Raw genomic sequence first — 19,621 nt, forward strand, 5'->3', positions numbered from 1 at the left:
TTAAATTTAGAAATCGCATAAGCTTTTTGATTCATTGAAAAAAATCAATGTGGGATGCAATGTCTTGACACAACAAGAACAGAGTTTTTAAGGGTTTTAGGCACAGTGTTCTTTGCTAAGTTTTCTCTGCTATTGATTTTCTGGATAACCTGACAACTTTTCTGCCTAAAGATTGTATAATTATAATTAATTCCATTTGCTTAAATGTAATTACCAGTTTGTGGCTGTTTTATGCTTTTGGGGTGACATGTTAGTTTGTGGTCAGTTATGTATAGCTTCAGATTTCAGTGACTGAATCAAAATTGATCAATCTCTCTGCTTTATTCACATGGACCAGACAGTGTCATACAGGAAGTTAATGTTTTGACTTTTCCTATGAAAAATGTCACACAAATGTTCAGAAGAGCTGTGCTTTAAAAAACTGCCAACTGAGAGATGTTAATGAGAGCAATAAAAGCCAGAGTTGTCTGCAAAGGGCATTTTCATTTTGTGGCTCTGGCAGGTTAAGCATTGATGTTCTAATTGAATTCATAGTGAGGCCTCCTTTGTTTCTGCAAGCATCTGACAGGCCAGATGTGCACACAGTGTTGGGCTTGGCATAGCTTCTGGACTGTATGTTAGCCAGTGAATCCCCTCTTTGACCATAAATGAACAGTTATCTGGTAAGTACAAAGCCTTTTTGTTTCAGGAACTTTTGGGAAAACTACCAGTGCATATAAAATAGACACACTATTAAGAACTTGTGAAACTTCTCAACTTCATTACCTAGAAAGGTCAGGGTCAGCATCTGGATCTCTCCTTCATTATCTTTAATTTAGCAACAAATGGCTGTGTTTTATTTTGTGAAGTTTCTACATTACCTTGTGGCCTTTGGAACATTGGTTAAAGTTCTTGATGGGGCTCTTGCTTGGGAACTGTGTCTTTGGGAGCCAAACCATGCACATTTTAACTGAGCTGTGAACTCATATCTCTCTTACCCCATCAACAATTACTTTGTGGACTATAGGGAAGAACTCAGTTATATACTTGTTTCTGATTTTAGAAGGAATGCTATGGTGATGATAATAAAATAACACCATCTAGCATTTATTTAGAAATTACTGTGAGCTCCATACTGTGCTAAGTCCTTTATACAAGTTCACCCATTTAATCTTTACAACAACCCCTATGAGGTGAGTCTTATTATCCCCATTTTATAGATAAGTTGAGACGCAGAATTTGGATAACTTGCTGAAAGCTACTCAGTAGTGAAACCAATATACCAATCCAGGTGGTCTGTCCCAGACCCATATTGCTTTAAGATTTTTTGTTTTTGTTTTTGTTTTTGTTTTTGAGATGGAGTCTCGCTCTGTCGCCCAGGCTGGAGTGCAGTGGTGCGATCTCAGCTCACTGCAAGCTCCGCCTCCTGGGTTCACGCCATTCTCCTGCCTCAGTCTCCCTAGTAGCTGGGACTACAGGCACCCGCCACCACACCCGGCTAATTTTTTGTATTTTTAGTAGAGACGTGGTTTCACCGTGTTAACCAGGATGGTCTCGATCTCCTGACCTTGTGATCTACCCGCCTTGGCCTCCCAAAGTGCTGAGATTACAGGTGTGAGCCACTGCGCCTGGCCTAAGATTTTTTAATTATATGAAATATTTGCTTGCTTCAGACTTCAAACTGTAAAACAAAATATATTGAGAGATCCAGCTAGATTCAGCTCAACTATTTTGGTAACTTTTCTGTAAGTCTCTCTCCCCTCCCTGTTTTCTCCTCACTCTGCAGAGTTAACCTTTTTTGTTAAGTTTTTGGTTTATTCTTTTATTGTTTCTTTATGAAAATATATACAAATATATATGTATGTGTGTGCCACTGTCTGTATATAAAATTCTCACTAATCGGGATTTGCTATAGTTATTTTGTTTTCGGTTCAAAAACTTTAAAAATGTCTTTTCTTATCAAAAGCAGGTTAATGAGACCAGTCTGGTAAATATGTTTTATATCACTTTGCAGATATCTTCTGCCTGAGTACTGAACTGACATTCCCATCCACTCAGCATTTTATGTTCTGTCTCATGCTTGAGATGTTTGACTTCTATAGCAAGATAAGGCAGTCTCTCACACTCTGCCTTAAGTAAAAATGCTTCTCTAGAAAACTTAGATCTGATGCTCTTTAATCTGGCTAGCTTGTAAAATTGAAATCAGGCTTATCATATGCCTGTTTTTCTCTAAAGGGGAAGGGAAAATTATAATAGTCATTGGATTCAGTTTTCATTTGCTTAAGAAAAACAGGTATGAATTGGTTGGTGGTTTCCCAGACTTCACCTTCGTGGAGGTTTGAGTATTTCTTTTTTTCTTTTTTTTTTGAGACAGAGTCTCGCTCTGTCACCCAGACTGGAGTGCAGTGACACAATCTCGGCTCACTGCAGCCTCCGCCTCCCGGGTTCAAGCAATTCTCCTGCCTCAGCCTCCCAAGTAGCTGGGACTACATGCATGCGCCGCCACACCTGGCTAATTTTTGTATTTTTAGTAGAGACGAGGTTTCACCATGTTGGCCAGGATGGTCTTGATCTCCTGACCTCGTGATCCACCCGCCTCGGACTCCCAAAGTGCTGGGATTACAGGCATGAGCCACCACACCCGGCCAGGTTTGAGTATTTCTGAAGCCATAGACAAGGACCACATTTCACTGGCCTCTGCTTTTGTATACCTTTGTCTATAGTCTTCAAGTTACTCTTCTGTTTGGTAAACATGTGTATTAGTTTCCTAGGGCTATAATAAATTAACACAAACGAGGTAGCTTAAAACAGTAGGAATTTATTCTTTCACAGTATGAAGGCCAAAAGTAAAAAATCAGCCAGTCTGTGCTCCCTCCATAGGTTTTAAGGGCGATTCATTCTTTGCCTCTTCCAGCTTTTGGTGGATGTCAGCATTGATTGATTTGTGGATCAATGAATCACACTAATCTCTGCCTCCATGATCATACTACCTCCTCCTCTTCCATCTCAAATCTCCCTCCACCTTTCTCTTGTAAGGACACTTGTCAATGGACTTAGAGCCCACTTGGATATTCCAGAATGATATCTTCACCTGAAGATTCTTAACTTAATTACATCTGCAAAGACCCTTTTTCCAAATAAGGTAATATCCATAGTTTCTGGGAACTAGGATGTGGACATATCTTTTTGGAGGCCACCATTCAATCCACTGCAATATGTTTTCAGGTTAGGAAACTATGTAGAGCAGATTTCATAAGCAGTTGTGTCAAGTATGAAGATACGGCTTATGCTTTGTAATTAGATCATTTGGCATTATTCATTATTAGTCAAGCCCAAAGCATGATTTTGTAATCAATTGATATATTTTATAAAGACTATCACTTGGAAAATAATGAAATATTTTAGGATGTTGACAAACACTTTCCAGAACTAAGGGAGGATTTCCCACAGCACTGTCTTTCCCAAAGATAGTAGTTTAGCAAATTGGAAATTGCCACCACTACTTAACCACTGCCTCTTTAAAGACACTCTAAGGCCAGGCACCGTGCCTCACGCCTATAATCCCAGCACTTTGAGAGGCCAAGGCGGGCAGATCACTTGAGTTTAGGAGTTTGAGACCAGCCTGGGCAACCTGTCGAAACCCTGCCTCTACAAAAATTACAAGAAAAAAAATTACAAAAATTAGCTGGGCATGGTGGTATGTGCCTGTAGTCCCAGCTACTCAGGAGGCTGAGGTGGGAGGATCACTTGAGCCCGGGAGGCAGAGGTTGCACTGAGCCAAAATCACGCTATCGCACTCCAGCCTAGGTAACATAGTGAGACCCTGTCTCAAAAAAATAAAATTAAATTCTGAAACAGAAAGACATTAGGGAGAAAAACGGTGAAAATTTGAATGAAGTCTATACATTAGTTTAATAGTATTATAGCAGTGCTACTTTCCTGGTTTAGGTAATTGAACTCTGGTTATGTAAACTGTAAACAATTAGAGGAAACTAAGTGAAGGATATATGGAAACTTTACTATTTGATAACTTTTCTTTAAGTCAAATTATTTCTAAATAAATTTTAAAATGAGATGATGCCCAAATAATTATTAACTATCAGTGGATATTTGTTGCTTAATTTAAGAAAGTTAAGGATTGTTTTATACAAACTGTTTTGAGTAACCTGTATTGTTGGTTTAAATTTAGAGAACCCAAGAAAATAATTCAGGAAGGACTGTATTACCCTTTATTAAATCCCAAATAAGCTGGCTTCCTTGTCAGTACTTCAAACCTTTCCAAACAGAGGTTGATCTGGCCATTTAGGAAGTTAGAGATGTTTCTCTTGTTGGAAGTAGAGTGGATGGGAATGGTCTTTTTAAAAGAACATTGAATGGTATCAGTTGCATAGTGATGGTCTTCTCAAGATATGTGCAATATCTTTCCAGGTATTCCGGAAGGACCTCATCAGTGCCATGAAACTTCCAGATTCTCACCATATTAATCCTGATAGCTATTACCTCTTTGCTGATACATGGAAGGAAGAATGGGAAAAGGGAGTCCAGGTACCAGCCAGTCCAGACACTGTTCCACAGCCTTCTCTCAGGTATTTGCATGCTTGCACCTTTGACTTAGGGAATGAATGCTCTCATGTTTATCTGTCTGCTGCTTGGGGAGAAACTTAGAGTGGCTAAATATGCATTTATAGTACAAAGTCACATACCATCTTCACAATTCACTCAGACCAGTGGCAGATTTTACCAGGCTATAATAGGCAGTAAAGTCAGGCTCATGTATTTAGGGACATAGTATGTGCCCATTATCCATAGGATAAAACCATTTGAAGTCCAATCTGAAATTATGATAAAATTTTGGAGACAAGAATTTCCAAGTCTTGACTCAACAGTCAGTAGCATTTATTAGTCTTCTGAGAGAAACAAAATTAATTACATAATGCCTGTCTTAGTCTGTTTACTGTTGTTACAACAATACCCGAGTCTGTATAATTTATTTATTTATGTATTTTGAGATGGAGTCTCGCTCTGTCACCCAGACTGGAGTGCAGTGGCACCATCTTGGCTCACTGCAACCTCTGCCTCCCAGGTTCAAGAGATTCTCCTGCCTTACCCTCCCAAGTAGTTGGAATTACAGGCGTGCGCCACCATGCCCAGCTAATTTTTTTTTGTATTTTTTTAATAGAGACAGGGTTTCATCATGCTGGCCAGGCTGTTCTCAAACTCCTGACTTCATGATCTGCCCGCCTTGGCCTCCCGAAGTGCTGGGATTACAGTCCTGAGCCACCGCGCCTGGCCGAGTCTGTATAATTTATAAAGAAATATTTGGCTCACAGTTCTAAAGACTGGGAAGTCCAAGGGCATGGCAGCAGCTTCTGAAGGGCTTTTATACTGTGTCATGACATGTGAGAAAAGAAGAAGCACAAGTGAACATGTGTTTAAGAGATCACAAGAGTGAGCCAAGCTCACTTTTATGATGACCCACTCTTGTGAGAATTAATTCACTCCTGCAGGAACTCATTCCCACAAGAACTAACTGCTGCTAGAACAGCATTAGTCAATTCATGAGCACTTCACCCTCAATACCCAATTATCTCTTAAAGACCCCAACTCCCAACACCGTCACATTGGGAATTAAGGTTCCAATACACAACCTTTTGGAGACACATTCAAACTATAGAAACACCTGTGGAAAGTTATATATATATATATATATAACATATATGTACATATATAACATATATATGTGTTATATATATATTAGGGTCTTAAAGTAATGGTATCTATAAATAGAGGGCCAAAAACATAGAGTAATGGTACCTGTAAATAGAGGGCCAAAAACATAGAGTTTGTAAAATGCATAAACCCAAATAAAAGGGGATTACTGAATGATTAAGTTGACTATAAGCACATGGCCTTCATTTGCATTAGACCTGAGAAGAAAATTGAAATAGGAGAGGTCTTTGGTTTTGTAGAAAGAGGAGAGAAGGACTTTTCTGCCAGAGGAAGTAATAAGTAATAAGTTGAGCTAAAGAGTAGCGACTGGTTTTGGAAGCCATTTTTTCTTTCTGGTCTTTGTGTTTCCAATACTTTACACAAAGGTTGGCATTAAACAAAATGTTGAGTAAAAGTTTGAGTGAATGAATGAATGGGTAGAATGTAAAGTGCCAAATAAAGAGGCTAGTGGGACCTGCTGGTTACTGTGAGAAGTTGCAGATCTTATTGTACACCCATCTATTTCTATTACATATTAGATTTTTTTAAGGGCAGAGATAACATCCTTGAATTCTCTGCTCCTAGTGCTAGGTTTTTAAGACCTAGTCATGCTCCAGAAATGCTTGTTGGAATCATTTCTAGAAACCCAGGCTGTCCTACCCACAGAGGTTGTCCTACCCACAGAGAGGCTGCCTATGCTCTGTTAAGGAAAGCTCCACAGCCTTGCTCAGCACATGTCCCAAAACTCACTGGCTCATCATCAACACGATCTCCTGCCCCCTAAAAATCAGAGTAGCATCATGAATGAACATAGGAGTTGAGTGTTTTCATGTCCTTGTTGTCAGTATTTTTATACAACTATAGCAGCCCTGGTGCTGAGTTGACCATCACCATTCCATTGATACTCCGAGGATTATTGAGTGTGACTAGCATCTTGACTTTGGTCTTGTTGGTAAGTCAGTATCAATTGTCTACTCATTGGAGGTGATTTTAATCTTTTAGGCTGAGTGGAAAATGTCCCCTGTACCACTTTAAAAATGTTATCTGATAAGTGAGCCATGGATAAGTAGGGTAGCAAGAATGGAGCAACAGTTTAAGAACAGTAATTTATTTTCATTTTTTTAATTTTTTGAGATAGGGTCTTGCTCTGTCACTCAGGCTGGAGTGCAGTGGCATGATGTCAGCTCACTGCAACCTCTGCCTCCTGAGTTCAAGTGATTCTCGTGCCTCAGCCACTTGAGTAGCTGGGGTTACAGGCATGTGCCACCATGCCCGGATGATTTTTGTATTTTTAGTAGAGACGGGGTTTCACCATGTTTGCCAGGCTGGTCTCAAACTCCTAGCCTCAAGTAATTTGTCCGCCTCGGCCTCCCAAGTGCTAGAATTAAATGTGTGAGCCCCTGCGCTCAGCCTAAGAACAACAGTAATTTTAGAAACTAAAAGAGTTTAACTTGTTTTCAAATATAAGGATGTGCTTTCCTAATTCATGTGTGGCTTCAGTGCTCTAATATTTGTTCCAAGGGCTTCAAATATTTACCATTATAAGTGCTGTGAATTGTTGGTAAATCTCTTCTGTTTCCCATAGTTCGTTGCCTATCATACGAAACTCTTTAATTTTAATGGAACAACAAGGCAGACTATTAAATTATTGATCATATTGAATTCCTTAATGAAATCCTTAACTGGTTGCTCTTGGTAGGTATATCAGTTTCTGTTTTTTAGAAAATATCAATAAGACTTGTACTGTAGTATCTAGCCTTTCCTATGGAACAGTAATTCTCAAATTTTAGGGTGCATCAGAATCATTTGGAGGGCTTGTTAGAACAGATTTCTTAACCTCCCCCCTAGTTTTTGATTCAGTGGATCTGAGGTGTGAGGTCTGAGAATTTGCATTTCTAACAACTCCCGACACGATACTGATGCCACTAGTCTGGAGATGACACTTCGAGAACAATTTTGTTATGAAATATGTTTATCTCATTTCCTGAATTTAATGGAAATCTCCATACTTTTATCATCTTCCTTGGATTTCTCTTTTGGCTTTCAATGTGAGCCAGCCATATTGGAGGCTCAACATATTTAGGATTTGATTGGAGTACCTAAACTTTATTTGGAGTACCGAATTTCCTCAACCAAGCTGCTTATCACAGCAACCCTTAACTATCATCATTTTGCATGGGTCAAACTATGTCGTGATTTTTACTTTCTGAATTTTGTAAGTCACCTTAAAAATTAAATCTTTGTGATATGAAATTATATTGGAACATTAATAAATAATTTGTTTTCATGTCCTTTAACAGATTTTCAAAATCAAATGAGTTCAATTAACATTTTTAAGTACTATATAAATTCAGGCCTATTTAGCCCCATGGTATGAAGTTACTCTCAGACTTGCCTTTTAACTAGGAGCTAGTCTTAAGGTTTTTTGACAGAGCTTTCTATTTGCCATCCATATACCCTTTTCAGTGAAATGTATCTTTGTCTTTTCCTGTTTTCTAATCAGATTCTTTGTTTTTTTACTATTGAGTGTTGAGAATTACTTATAAATTTGAGATATGAATCCATTGTCAAATATGTGGTTTGCAAATATTTTCTCCCAGTCTATTTATAGATTGACTTTTCATCCTTTTAACAGGGTCGTTCACAAAGTATAAGTTTGTGATTTTGATGAAGTTCAATTTATTGATTTTTTTTTCTTCTGGATCATGCTTTTAATGTCGTGCTGTGAACTTTTCACTTAGCTCTATGTCTCAAAAATATTCTTCTATGTTTTCTTTTAAGAGTTTTATAGTTTTACATTTAAATGCATGAACCATTTTGAATTAATTTTGTGTAAGATATGAGGCATAGGTCAAAGTTCAAAATCAAGTAAGTTGATTCTTCCCACTTTATTCTTTTTTCAGAATTGCTGTGGCTATTCCACTTTCTTTGTCTTTCCATTCAAATTTTATAGTAAGCTTTCCATATATACAAAAAATCTTGCTGGATTTTCATAAGGATTGTATTAAACCTTTATCACTTGGGAAGAATTGACATCTGTACAAGTCCTGTACACATTTTGCTAAATTTATACTTAAGTGTTAAAATTTTTTGAGCAATTGTTAATGGTATTGTATTTATAATTTAGGTTTCCACATGGTCATTGCTAGTACATACAAATACAACCAAATTTTGTGTGTTGATCTTGTGTTTTCTGTAACCCTGCTGAATTACTTAGTTCTGGCAGTTTTATTTAAAAAAAAAAAAAAAAAAAAAAAGAGGTTCCTTAGGATTTTCTGTGTAGACCATCATGTTACCTGCAAATAAAGATGGTTTTATTTCTTCCTTTCCAATCTGTTTACTTTTTATTTCTTTTCTTGCCTTATTGTAGTAGCTAAAATGTCTAGTAGTATGTCAAATAGCAGTGGAGAGAGCAGGCATCCTTGTCTTGTTCCCAATCTTAGGCGGAAGGCTTTCAGTCTTTCAATATATTAAGTATGATATTAACTATAGGGTTTTTCATAGATATTCTTTGTCAAGTTGAGGAAGTTCACCTCTACTCCTAATGTGTGGTAGTTTTTTTCATAAATGGGTATTGAATTTTGTCAACTGAAATGATCCCTATCAAATGATATGATCAGGTGATTTTTTTTCTTCTTCAGCCTGTTAACGTTATAGATTACATTGATTGATTTTTTTAATATTGAAACAGCCTTGCATTGCTTGAGCAAACCTGAGTATTAGTCAGCTTGGGCTGCCATAACAAAATATCACAGGCTGGATGGCTTAAACAACAGAAATTTATTTATCAAAGTTCTGGAGGCTGAAAGTCCTAAATCAAGGTCTTGCAGAGTTCAGTTTTGGTGAGGGCTCTCTTCCTTGCTTGCTGCCTTCTCACTGTGTGCTCACATGGCCTTTCCCTTATGACCTTATTTAAGCTTAATTACCTCCTGTAGGCCTTGTCTCCAAAAACAGTCACAGTGGGGGTTAAATTTTGGGGGTGACACAATTCAGTCCATAACACCAAGTTGATCAGGGATTATACTATATTTTTATACTGCTTGATTTGACTTGCAAATATCTTGTTGGAAATTTTTATGTCTATGTATTTTTATGTCTTATTTTTATGTTCCCGAGGAATATTGACCTGTAGTCATATATATGTAAATAATTATATATATATAAGACTATATAAATAATTATATATTAAATAATTATATATAAATAATGTATATAAAAATTTATATATTTATATATAAATTAATTATATATTATAATTTAATTAATTTATATATATTATATATTATAATTTAATTAATTTATATATGTTATATATTATAATTTATATATATAATTTTATATATATATAATTTTGGTGATGTACACCAAAATTAAGTATATATTATAAATTTATATATAAATTATTTATATATAAATTTATATATAAATTATATATAAATTTATTTTTATATATATATTTGTATATTTATATTATATAAAAATTTATATATATATAAATTATATATATAAATTTATAAATTATTTATATATATACATAATGTGAGAGAGAGGGTCTCACTCTGTTGCCCAGGCTGGAGTGCAGTGGCACCATCTCAAGCTCAGTACAACCTCCACCTCCTGGGCTCAAGTGATCCTCCTGCCTCAGCCTCCTAAGTAGCTGGGATTACAAGTGTTCATTGCCACGCCCAGCTGATTTTTGTATTTTTTGTAGAGACAGGGTTTCACCATGTTTCCCAGGCTGGTCTCAAGCTCCTGACCTCAAGCAGCCCTCCAGCATTGGCCTCCCAGAGTGCTGGAATAACAGGCATGAGCCAGTGCACCCAACCTCTCATGATATTTATATCTGTATTGTATCAGGGTAATACTGGTCTTATAAAATTAGTTGGGAAATATTCCTTCCTCTTCTAGTTTTTGGAAGAAATGGTGTAGAACTGGGGTTAATTCTTATTAAAATGTTTGATAGAATTCTCCAATGAAACACTCCAGACCTGGAGGCTTCTCTTTGGGGATTTGCTTAACTATAAATTTGAGTTCTTTTTTGTTTGCTTGAGGCCTTGCTCTGTCACCCAGGCTCAATCATAGCTCACTGCAGCCTCAACCTCCTAAGCCCAAGCAATCTTCCCACCTCAGCCTCCCAAGAGCTGGGACCACAGGCCTGTGCCGCCATACGCGGCTAATTTTTTAAGAATTTTTTGTAGAGATGAAGTCTTCCTATGTTGGCCAGTCTGCTCTGAAACTCCTGGGCTCAAGTGATCCTCCCGCCTCAGCCTACCAAAATGTTGGGATTACGGGCATGAGCCACTGCACATGGCAAATTTGAGTCCTTTAATAGATAATTTGAATAGCCCTGTAACTATTCCATGTTGAGTGACTTTGGGTAGTTTGTAGTTTAAGGTACTGGTTTATTTCATCTAAGTTGTCAAATTTACATGTATGGAATGGCTCATAGTATTCCCTGTGTTGCTTTCATTTTAAAATTCAATCTTGGCTAGACTTCTACTTCCAAAAAGATGGAGTAGGTGTGCTTTTCCCTATGCCTCCCACTAAGTACAATTAAAAACCCTGAGCATTTTATATAATGACTTTGAAAGATCAGGAGAAGAAAGCAGAACAGCTAGAGTCCTTGAGACCTGAGGAACAACCCAGTTTTATGTACCCTGGGATTTCTTTTTGTTCCCAGAGTTGGTGCTGGAGAAGCTAGCAACCCAGAAGCACAAACCAGCAAAAACAAAAACTAAGAAAAGCCTGTCCTCTCTAGCCAAATGTGACCAGGAAAGGGACAGTCTATCAGACAGGAAACCTTTTTTTTAAAATTTTTTTATTGTTTTGAGACTGAGTCTCTGTCATCCAGGCTGGAGTGCGGTGGCGCCATCTCTGCTTACTGCAACCTTCGCCTCCCTGGTTAAAATGATTCTCCTGCCTCAGCCTCCCAAGTAGCTGGGATTGCAGGTGCACACCATCACACCCAGCTAATTTTTGTATTTTTAGTAGAGGTGGGGTTTCACCACGTTGGCCGAGCTGGTCTCAAACTCTTGACCTCAAGTGATCCACCCACTTTGGCCTCCCAAAGGGCTGGGATTACAGGTGTGAATCACTGTGCCCGGCCAACATGGAAAACTTCTAGACAGAAAACTCTTCTCCAGTCAAACACCACAGAAAAATACTTTGGGCCACCCCAACCTTCTCCAGCAAAGATGGAGTAGGGAGCCTAGACAGCAATGGTGTACCCCATCTGGGGTTGTGTTAGAGGAGACTGGGTGGACAGTCAGGATTTTCACCTCTGTTCAGCAGTGTCAGTGGAGGCCATGCAGGAAACAATAGCAAGGCATTCTTACCAATCCCAGTGATGGAGGTATCCATGGAAGCCTAGTAGGGACCCGAAACTCTCAGCCCCACCCAACGGTAACAGGGATGTTGACACAGGCCAAATGGTGACACAGGCCAAATGGTGAACTAGGTCTTATACAACCACCTGGTGGTAACAAGGCAATGCCCCCAACCCTGATCTCCAGCCAGATAGTGTCATAGGAAGCCAGCCAAAATCGAAGGTTTGCATAAGATCCAGAGTCTCATAATACCCTAAATGTCTAGGTTTCAGTAAAAAATTATTCATCAAGAATCAGGAAGATCTCAACTTGACCAAAGACAGATGCCAACATCAAGATGCCAGATATTAGAATAGTTTAACAAAGATTTTAAAACAGCCAACATAAAAATGCTTCGGTGAACAATTGTGAACATACTTGAAACAAGTTAAAAAAAATAGTATCGCTCTTTCATTCCTATTATTGGCAATTTTTGTCTTATCTTTTTTTCTTGCTATAGGTTGGTCAGTTATCTTGATCATTTCACAGAACACTCTTTATTTTTCTGTTTGTTTTTAGAGACAGGGTCTTACTCTGTCACTCAGGCTGGAGTATAGTGGCGTGATCACAGCTCACTACAGCCTGGACCTTTTGGGCTCAAGTGATCCTCCTGCCTCAGTCTCCTAAGTAGCTGGGACTACAGGCGCATGCCACCACGCCAGGCTAATTTTTGTATTTTTTTTTTTTTTTTTGTAGAGACAGGGGTTTCACCATGTTGCCCAGGCTGGTCTTGAACTCCCGGGCTCAAGCAATCCGCCCACCTCGGCCTCCCAAAGTGCTGGGATTACAAGTGTGAGCCAGTGCGCCTGGCCCATTACTTTTCTGTTTTTCATCTCATTGATTCCTGGTCTTTATTATTTTTATCCTTCTGCTTACTTTGGGTTTATTTTGCTCCTTTTTTCTCGTTTCTAGTGTTGAGAACTTAATTTATTGATTTGAAGCTTTTTCTCTTATCTAATGTAAGCATGTAGTACTATAAATTTTCCTCTCAGCACCTGCTTTAACCGTGTCTCATAAATTTTGATATGTTGAATTTCATTTTCGTTCTCTTAAGTGTATATTTTTTTAACTTCTCTTGAAATTTCTTCTTTCACCCATGGATTATTTCAAAGTGTGATTTTTGGTTTCCAAGTGTTTGGAGGTTTTCTTATTATCTTTCTGTTGCTGATTTCTAGTTTTCTTTTTTTTTCTTTTCTTTTAAGAGATGAGATCTCACTATATTGCCCAGGCTGGTCTCGAACTCCTGGGCTCAAGCAATCCTCCCACCTTGGCCTCTCAAAGTGCTGGGATTATGGGTGTGAGCCACTGCGCATGGCCAGTTTCTAGTTTTGATTCCACTGTGATTAGAAAACACACTCTATATAATTCCAGTTATTTAAATTTGTTGAGGTTTATTTTATGACCCAGGATATGGTCTGTCATGGTACATGTTCCATGGGTGCTTAAAAATAAGTGTGTCCTGCTCTTGTTGGGTAGAGTATTCCATAAATGTCAATTCGTTCAACTCTGTTAGTTGGTAGTAGTGTTGAGTTCTTCTGTACCCTTGTTGATTTTCTGTTTGTTGGTTCTATCAATTATTGAGAGAGGTTGAGATCTGTAGCTATAATCATGGATTTGTCCATTTCCCCTTTGAGTTCATTTCATTTTTGCCTCACATATTTTGGAGCACTGTTGTTTGGTGCACACACATTTATGATTGCTATGTCTTCTTGATGGAATGACACTTTTATCATTATGTAATATTCCTCTTCATCTCTGGTAATTTTCTTTACTATGAAGTCTACTTTATCTGATGTTAATATAGTCACTTTTGCTTTCTTTTGAGTGATGTTTGCATCATATGTCTTTCTCCATTATTTTACTTTCAACCTACTTATATCCTTATATTTTAAGTATGGTTTATTTAGACAGCATATATTTGAATCATATTTTTAAATCTGCTGTGTCAATCTGTCTTTTAATTGGTTTAGACCACTTATATTTGATGCAATTATTAATATGTTAGGACTTCAGCGTGTCCTTTTATTGTGTGTGTGTGTGTGTTCTCTGTTTTTCATTTCTCTGTTTTATTTTTCCTACCTTCCTTGGAGGTTCCCTGAACAACCAACCACACTCGATCCATGTGAAATAGATCATTTGAATAGCCCCAAAGCTATTAGTAACATTGAATTTGTAATTAAAAACTTCCCCTAAAAATACCTTCAGGCCCAGATGGTTTCACTGAGAATTCTACCAAACATTGAAAGAAATAAAAAGTGATAACAGTAGAAGAGAAATTTGAATCAAAGATCAATAGAGTTATAAAAGAAATAGCTAACCATGGGAATATGGGGATATGCTGCTGTTTTAGAAGCTGTAGGTTTACAGCCAAAAAGAACTTAGTGAAGGCAAACTTATCAACATAAATGAAGAAAATGGTTATGGTGGAAAGAATGAAGATGTTCCAGAGGAAGTGATACTAGTGAAAAAGTGCACATTAAAGGAATTCTTGGAAGTATTTTACAACATTGAAAACACAAAGAACAAAATGTTGAAAACTAATCCACACTTAGAAGGGAATATGACAATTTGCCAAGGGGTAGAAAAGGTGCTTGCTCCATGTTGTAAGTTATACAATGAAAAGGAGTTAAGCACTGTAATCTTGATAAGTTTTTACAAATAAATAAAAGTGTAATTCTCAATGTTTCTAGTGTTTCAAATTATAGTATACTAAATACATATTAGTTTTATTATTTTTTATTTCCCTATTTGTTTATAGTCAATGGGAAGATAGCTTTTTAATGTTTTGACAAAATTTTTAAAGGTCATTAAACAATGATAGTTTTCCCCATTGTTTATTAAGATTGCTTTTCACAGTTTTAGCTTGCACAATCATTTTACAGTATCATACCACCATGCAAAGCAAGGACTATCTGTAATCTTTAGTGACAGAAAGCAGATCATTGGTTTCCTGGGAGGAGACAGGGAAGCAGGAGGATACAAGGAAACTTTTGGGGGTGATGGACACATTATCTTGGTTGTGATGCTAGTTGTATGTAGATGTGTGTCAAAACTTTATACATTTAAAATATATACAGTTTATTGTACCCCAATCATGTATATGATTAATATAATACTTTTATATTCATATATACACATAGATACATTATAAGTATTTATATGAACAATCATCACAAGTAGAGGTGTGTATATGTATAGATGGGTAAGAAAATGTGATAGTGGGGTCAAGTGTGGTGTCTCACACCTGTAATCCCAGCACTTTGGGAAGCCAAGGCGGGAGGATTACTTGAGCCCAGGAGTTCAAGACCAGCTTGGGCAACATAGTGAGACCTCGTCTCTACAAAATTAAAAAAATTAGCTGGGCATGGTGGCATGCGCCTGTAGTCGAGCTGCTCGGGAGGCCGAGTTGGAAGGATCGCTTGAGCCTGGGAGGTTGAGGCTGCAGTGAGCCATGATCTTACCACTACATTCCAGCCTAGGTAACATACAATGTATGGCATTTTGAGTCTGACTTTTTTCATTTAGCATAATGTTTTGGAAGTTCGTCCGTGTTATATGTATCGGTATTCATTACTTTTATGACCAAATAGTATTCTGTTATATGGATACACCACATTTTGTTAATCCGTTCAGCAGTTGATGGATATTTGGGCTGTTTCCACATATGGGCTGTTACGAATAATGGTGCTATAAACATCCTCATACATTTTTTTTTTTTATTTTAATCAGGTCTTCTAGAAGAAAATTCATACAAGTTTTTGAGTGCACATATGTTTTCATTTCTCTTTCTACATACCTAGGAATAGAATTATTGAGTCATATAGTAACTGTCTAACATTTTGAGGAATTGTCAAAGTATTTTTTATAGCATCTGCAACATTTTACATTCCTGTCAGTAATGTGTGAAGGTTACATTTTCTCCACATCCTCACCAATACTTGTTATTGTCTTTTTGTTATAGCCTTTCTAGTGGGTATGAAGTGTATTTCACTGTGATTGTGATTTGCATTTGTCTAATGGCTAATGATGTTGAACAGCTTTTCTCGATGTCCTTCTTAGCTATTTATATATCTTTTGAAGGGACCTTTTCTACTTTATCACACAAAAAAAGCCTTTATGAGGTCAGAAAACACAAGATTTATCTTTGTCTTCTATGAAATGCTGCTGTTCACACAGCCAGAATTAGTCGTCTCAGTTCACTTCTTTTAAGTCCCATCGCATTCATTTGAGTATGTTTGTCCTTGGCTGCTGAAAATCTGACCCTTTAATGAATAGGGCAACAAAGTTCCCTGACCAGCAGTGTTCTAGAATGTCCCATTTTTTAATACTGCATCTATGCACACCTCCTATGTTGTCTTTGGAGAAATTATTCAGATCCTTAACTCAATTTTTTTAAACGGGCAGTCTTTTTATTGAGTCGTAAGAGTTTCTTTACATATTCTGGATACAAGTCTCTTATCAGAAATATGATTTGCAAATATTTTCTCCCATTCTATTGATTCTCTTTTTACTTTCCTCATGGTGTCCTTTGAGGAACAACAGTTTTTAATTTTGGGCCAGGTGCAGTGACTCACACCTGTAATCCCAACACTTTGGGAGGCTGAGGTGGGAGGATGGCTTGAAACCAGGATCTCAAGGCCATCCTAGGCAACATAGCAAGTCCTCATCTCTACAAAAAATAAAAAATTAGCCAGCCATGGTGACGCATACCTATAGTCCCAGCTGTTCCAGAGACTTAGTTGGAAGGATTGCTTGAGCCCAGGAGTTTAAGGCTGCAGTGACCTATGATCACACCACTGCACTCCAGTCTGGGTGACAGAGTGAGACTCTGCCTCAAAAAAAAAAAAGTTTTTAATTTTGATGAAGTCCAGTTTATCTGTTTTTTTTTGGTTGCTTGTCCTTTTGATGTTATATCCAAGAAATATCAAATATTGCCTAAGCTACGGTCAAGAAGTTTTACACCTATATTTTCTTCTGAGAATTTTATAGTTTGGCTATTACATTTAGGTCTTTGATTCATTTGAGTTCATTTTTGTATCTGGCTTGAGGTATTAGGGGTCCAAGTTCATTTTTTTCTTATGTGTGGATATCTAGTTGTCACAACACCATTTGTTGGGTAGCTTCCTTTTTGAAAATGATGAACACTGTACCCCAAACCCACCTACCTTGGTTCCACATATTCCTTATAAATCAGGCTGCTATGAAAGAAAGCATAGTTACTGAATGAGCAAGAAATCCCAGTTTTATATTTTGAAATCTTAGTTCTTTTTTCAGAGACAGCGTCTCATTCTCTGTTGCCCAGCCTGGAATGCAGTGGCACAATCATAGCTCACTGTAATCTTGAACTCCTGGGCTCAAGCAATCCTCCTGCCTTAGCCTCCCCAATTAGTTGGGACTACAGGCACATGCCACTGTACCCAGTTATTTTTTATTATTTTTTTAGAGATGGGATCTCGCTATGCTGCCCAGGCTGGTCTCAAACTCCTGGCCTCAAGCAATTATCCCATCTTGGCCTCCCAAAGTGCTGAGATTACAAACATGAGCCACTGCACCCAGCCAGTTTTATTTTTTTTAATCTCCTGTTTCACAAATCTACCAAAGTGACTTAAAATTTTTTTATCTAGTTTGAGATGCTAATTTCTGTACTTTATGCTTCACTCTGTCCAAATACAAGGGAACTTTTTAAAAGTTAATGGAATAATGGAATTAAGTGATGAAAATTAAAAATATAAACTTCATTTCTCAACATAAGCTCCATCAAGGTCAAGACACTTTTGTAAGCAATGATACCAGCCATTTAGTTCTTCCCTAGAGAACTGAGCGTCCTGGGAATTTAACCATGTCAATGCAGTCTTTTTTGCATTATTAACTGAAGGAAAATGGGTACCCTTGAAGATTTTTTAAGATTAGGACACAAAAAGAAGTCAGAAGGAGGTAAAACAGGACTGTAAGGTGGATGCATAATGATTTCTCATTGAAACTCTCACAAAATTACTCTTGTTTGATGAGAAGAATGAACTGGAGCATTATTGTGATAGCAAAGGACGTTCTGGTAAAGCTTTCTTGAGCAGTTTTCTGTAAAGCTCTGGCTAACTCTCTCAAAACACTCATAATAAGCAGATGTTATCATTCTTTGGCCCTCCAAAAAGTCAACAAGCAAAATGCCTTGAACATCCCCAAAAACTGTTGCCATGACCTTTACTCTTGACTGATCCACTTTTGCTTTGACTGGGCCACTGCCGCCTCTTGGTAGCCATTGTTTTGAATGTGCTTTGTCTTCAGAATTGTACTCGTAAAGCCGTGTTTCATCTCCTGTTATAATTCTTCAAAGAAATGCTTCAGGATCTTGATCCCACTTGTTTAAAATTTCCATTGAAAGCTCTGCACTTGTCTGTAGCTGATCTGGCTGTAACCAGTTTCAGCACCCATTGAGTGGAAGGTTTGCTTAACTTTAATTTTTCAGTCAGAATTGTGACTGAAGAACTGTGACTGTAAGCTGAACCAGTTGAGATGTCTGTGGTGTTGGCTGTTGTTTGTGCTGTTAATCATCAGTCCTCTTTAATTAGGGCATGAACAAGATGAATTTTTTCCTTGCAAATTGATGCGATATAAAAATGATGTGAATGTGGGCTTTATCTTCAACTTTGTCTCTTCCCTTCTTAAAACAAGCTATCCATTTGTAAACTGCTGATTTCTTTGGGGCATTGTCCCCATGAACTTTTTGTAAAACAGCAAGCAATTTCTCCTTTCTTCTACCCAGATTTCACCATAAATTTGATGTTTGTTCTTGCTTCAATTTTAGCCAAATTCCTATTACTCTAATAGGGGCCCTTTTCAAACTGATGTCTTATCCTTCTTAGTGCCTGTAAAAGTTAGTATGAATTTATTTTCGTGTAAATTTTTGAAATCTACATATAGTTTTTTATTTTCCATGAACTTTTTGAAGACCTCTTATATGTTACTGTTTTCCCACCCTACATGACAAAACAGCATTATGTTAATTTTTATTGGTTAATTTTATAACTTTTGTGTTAGTTTTCCTTTTGTGTATTTTAAACAGTTTTTGAAATTAAGATAGCTTTATTCTCAAAAACCATAAATAAAAATGTTCTCTTCCAATGTAATTGCTAAGTTTAAATAAATGTAAGTGTTCTGTAACAAACCCTTGCAATAATTATTTTTAGATTTAAAACTCTTATCTTCAGTGATTATGTATTACTGTTAATAATTGTTGAACTGTAAAAATTATTTCCACCTTCCAAATTTTAAAAATTGTAAGTCAGAGTGCATTGAAAGCATGATGACATTCCTTAATTCTGCACTGAAGGTTTTTAATAAAGAATGTTATAGCAATTCACAATAACATATGGAAAGTATCAGAATGTAAAAACAAAAAATTATGAATATATTATTTTGGGCTTGCTACTTCATATTAGTTTTGGTAAAATTAAAACCCAGTTGGTTAGTTTCTGCTGATGGAAATCTCACTTCTTTGGAGAAAATATTACAAAATGTAAATCTGTTAGAGAAATTTAAGAATGAATCTGGCCGAGTGTGGTGGCTCACGC

At 37.1% G+C, this 19,621-nt stretch overlaps 2 protein-coding genes across 8 annotated transcripts in view; both read left to right on the plus strand.

The window, feature by feature from the left end:
• Nucleotides 1–19,621, plus strand: part of LOC129475042 (zinc finger protein 674-like) — a 981,285-nt gene that overhangs the window by 542,523 nt on the left and 419,141 nt on the right.
• The window catches only part of JADE3 (jade family PHD finger 3), a 149,798-nt gene that overhangs the window by 85,426 nt on the left and 44,751 nt on the right, over nucleotides 1–19,621 (plus strand). For 6 of the 7 annotated variants that reach the window (XM_055266879.2, XM_055266878.1, XM_055266881.1 and 3 more), the window contains one exon: nucleotides 4,408–4,565. In XM_055266879.2, the coding sequence (XP_055122854.1) occupies nucleotides 4,408–4,565 (158 nt within the window). Of the gene's footprint in view, nucleotides 1–3,015; nucleotides 3,122–4,407; nucleotides 4,566–19,621 lie in introns of all 7 variants that reach the window. The other variant, XM_055266885.2, reaches the window with a different exon arrangement.

Source organism: Symphalangus syndactylus, chromosome X, assembly GCF_028878055.3.
Source record: "Symphalangus syndactylus isolate Jambi chromosome X, NHGRI_mSymSyn1-v2.1_pri, whole genome shotgun sequence".
In the NCBI taxonomy this organism is placed as follows: domain Eukaryota; kingdom Metazoa; phylum Chordata; class Mammalia; order Primates; family Hylobatidae; genus Symphalangus; species Symphalangus syndactylus.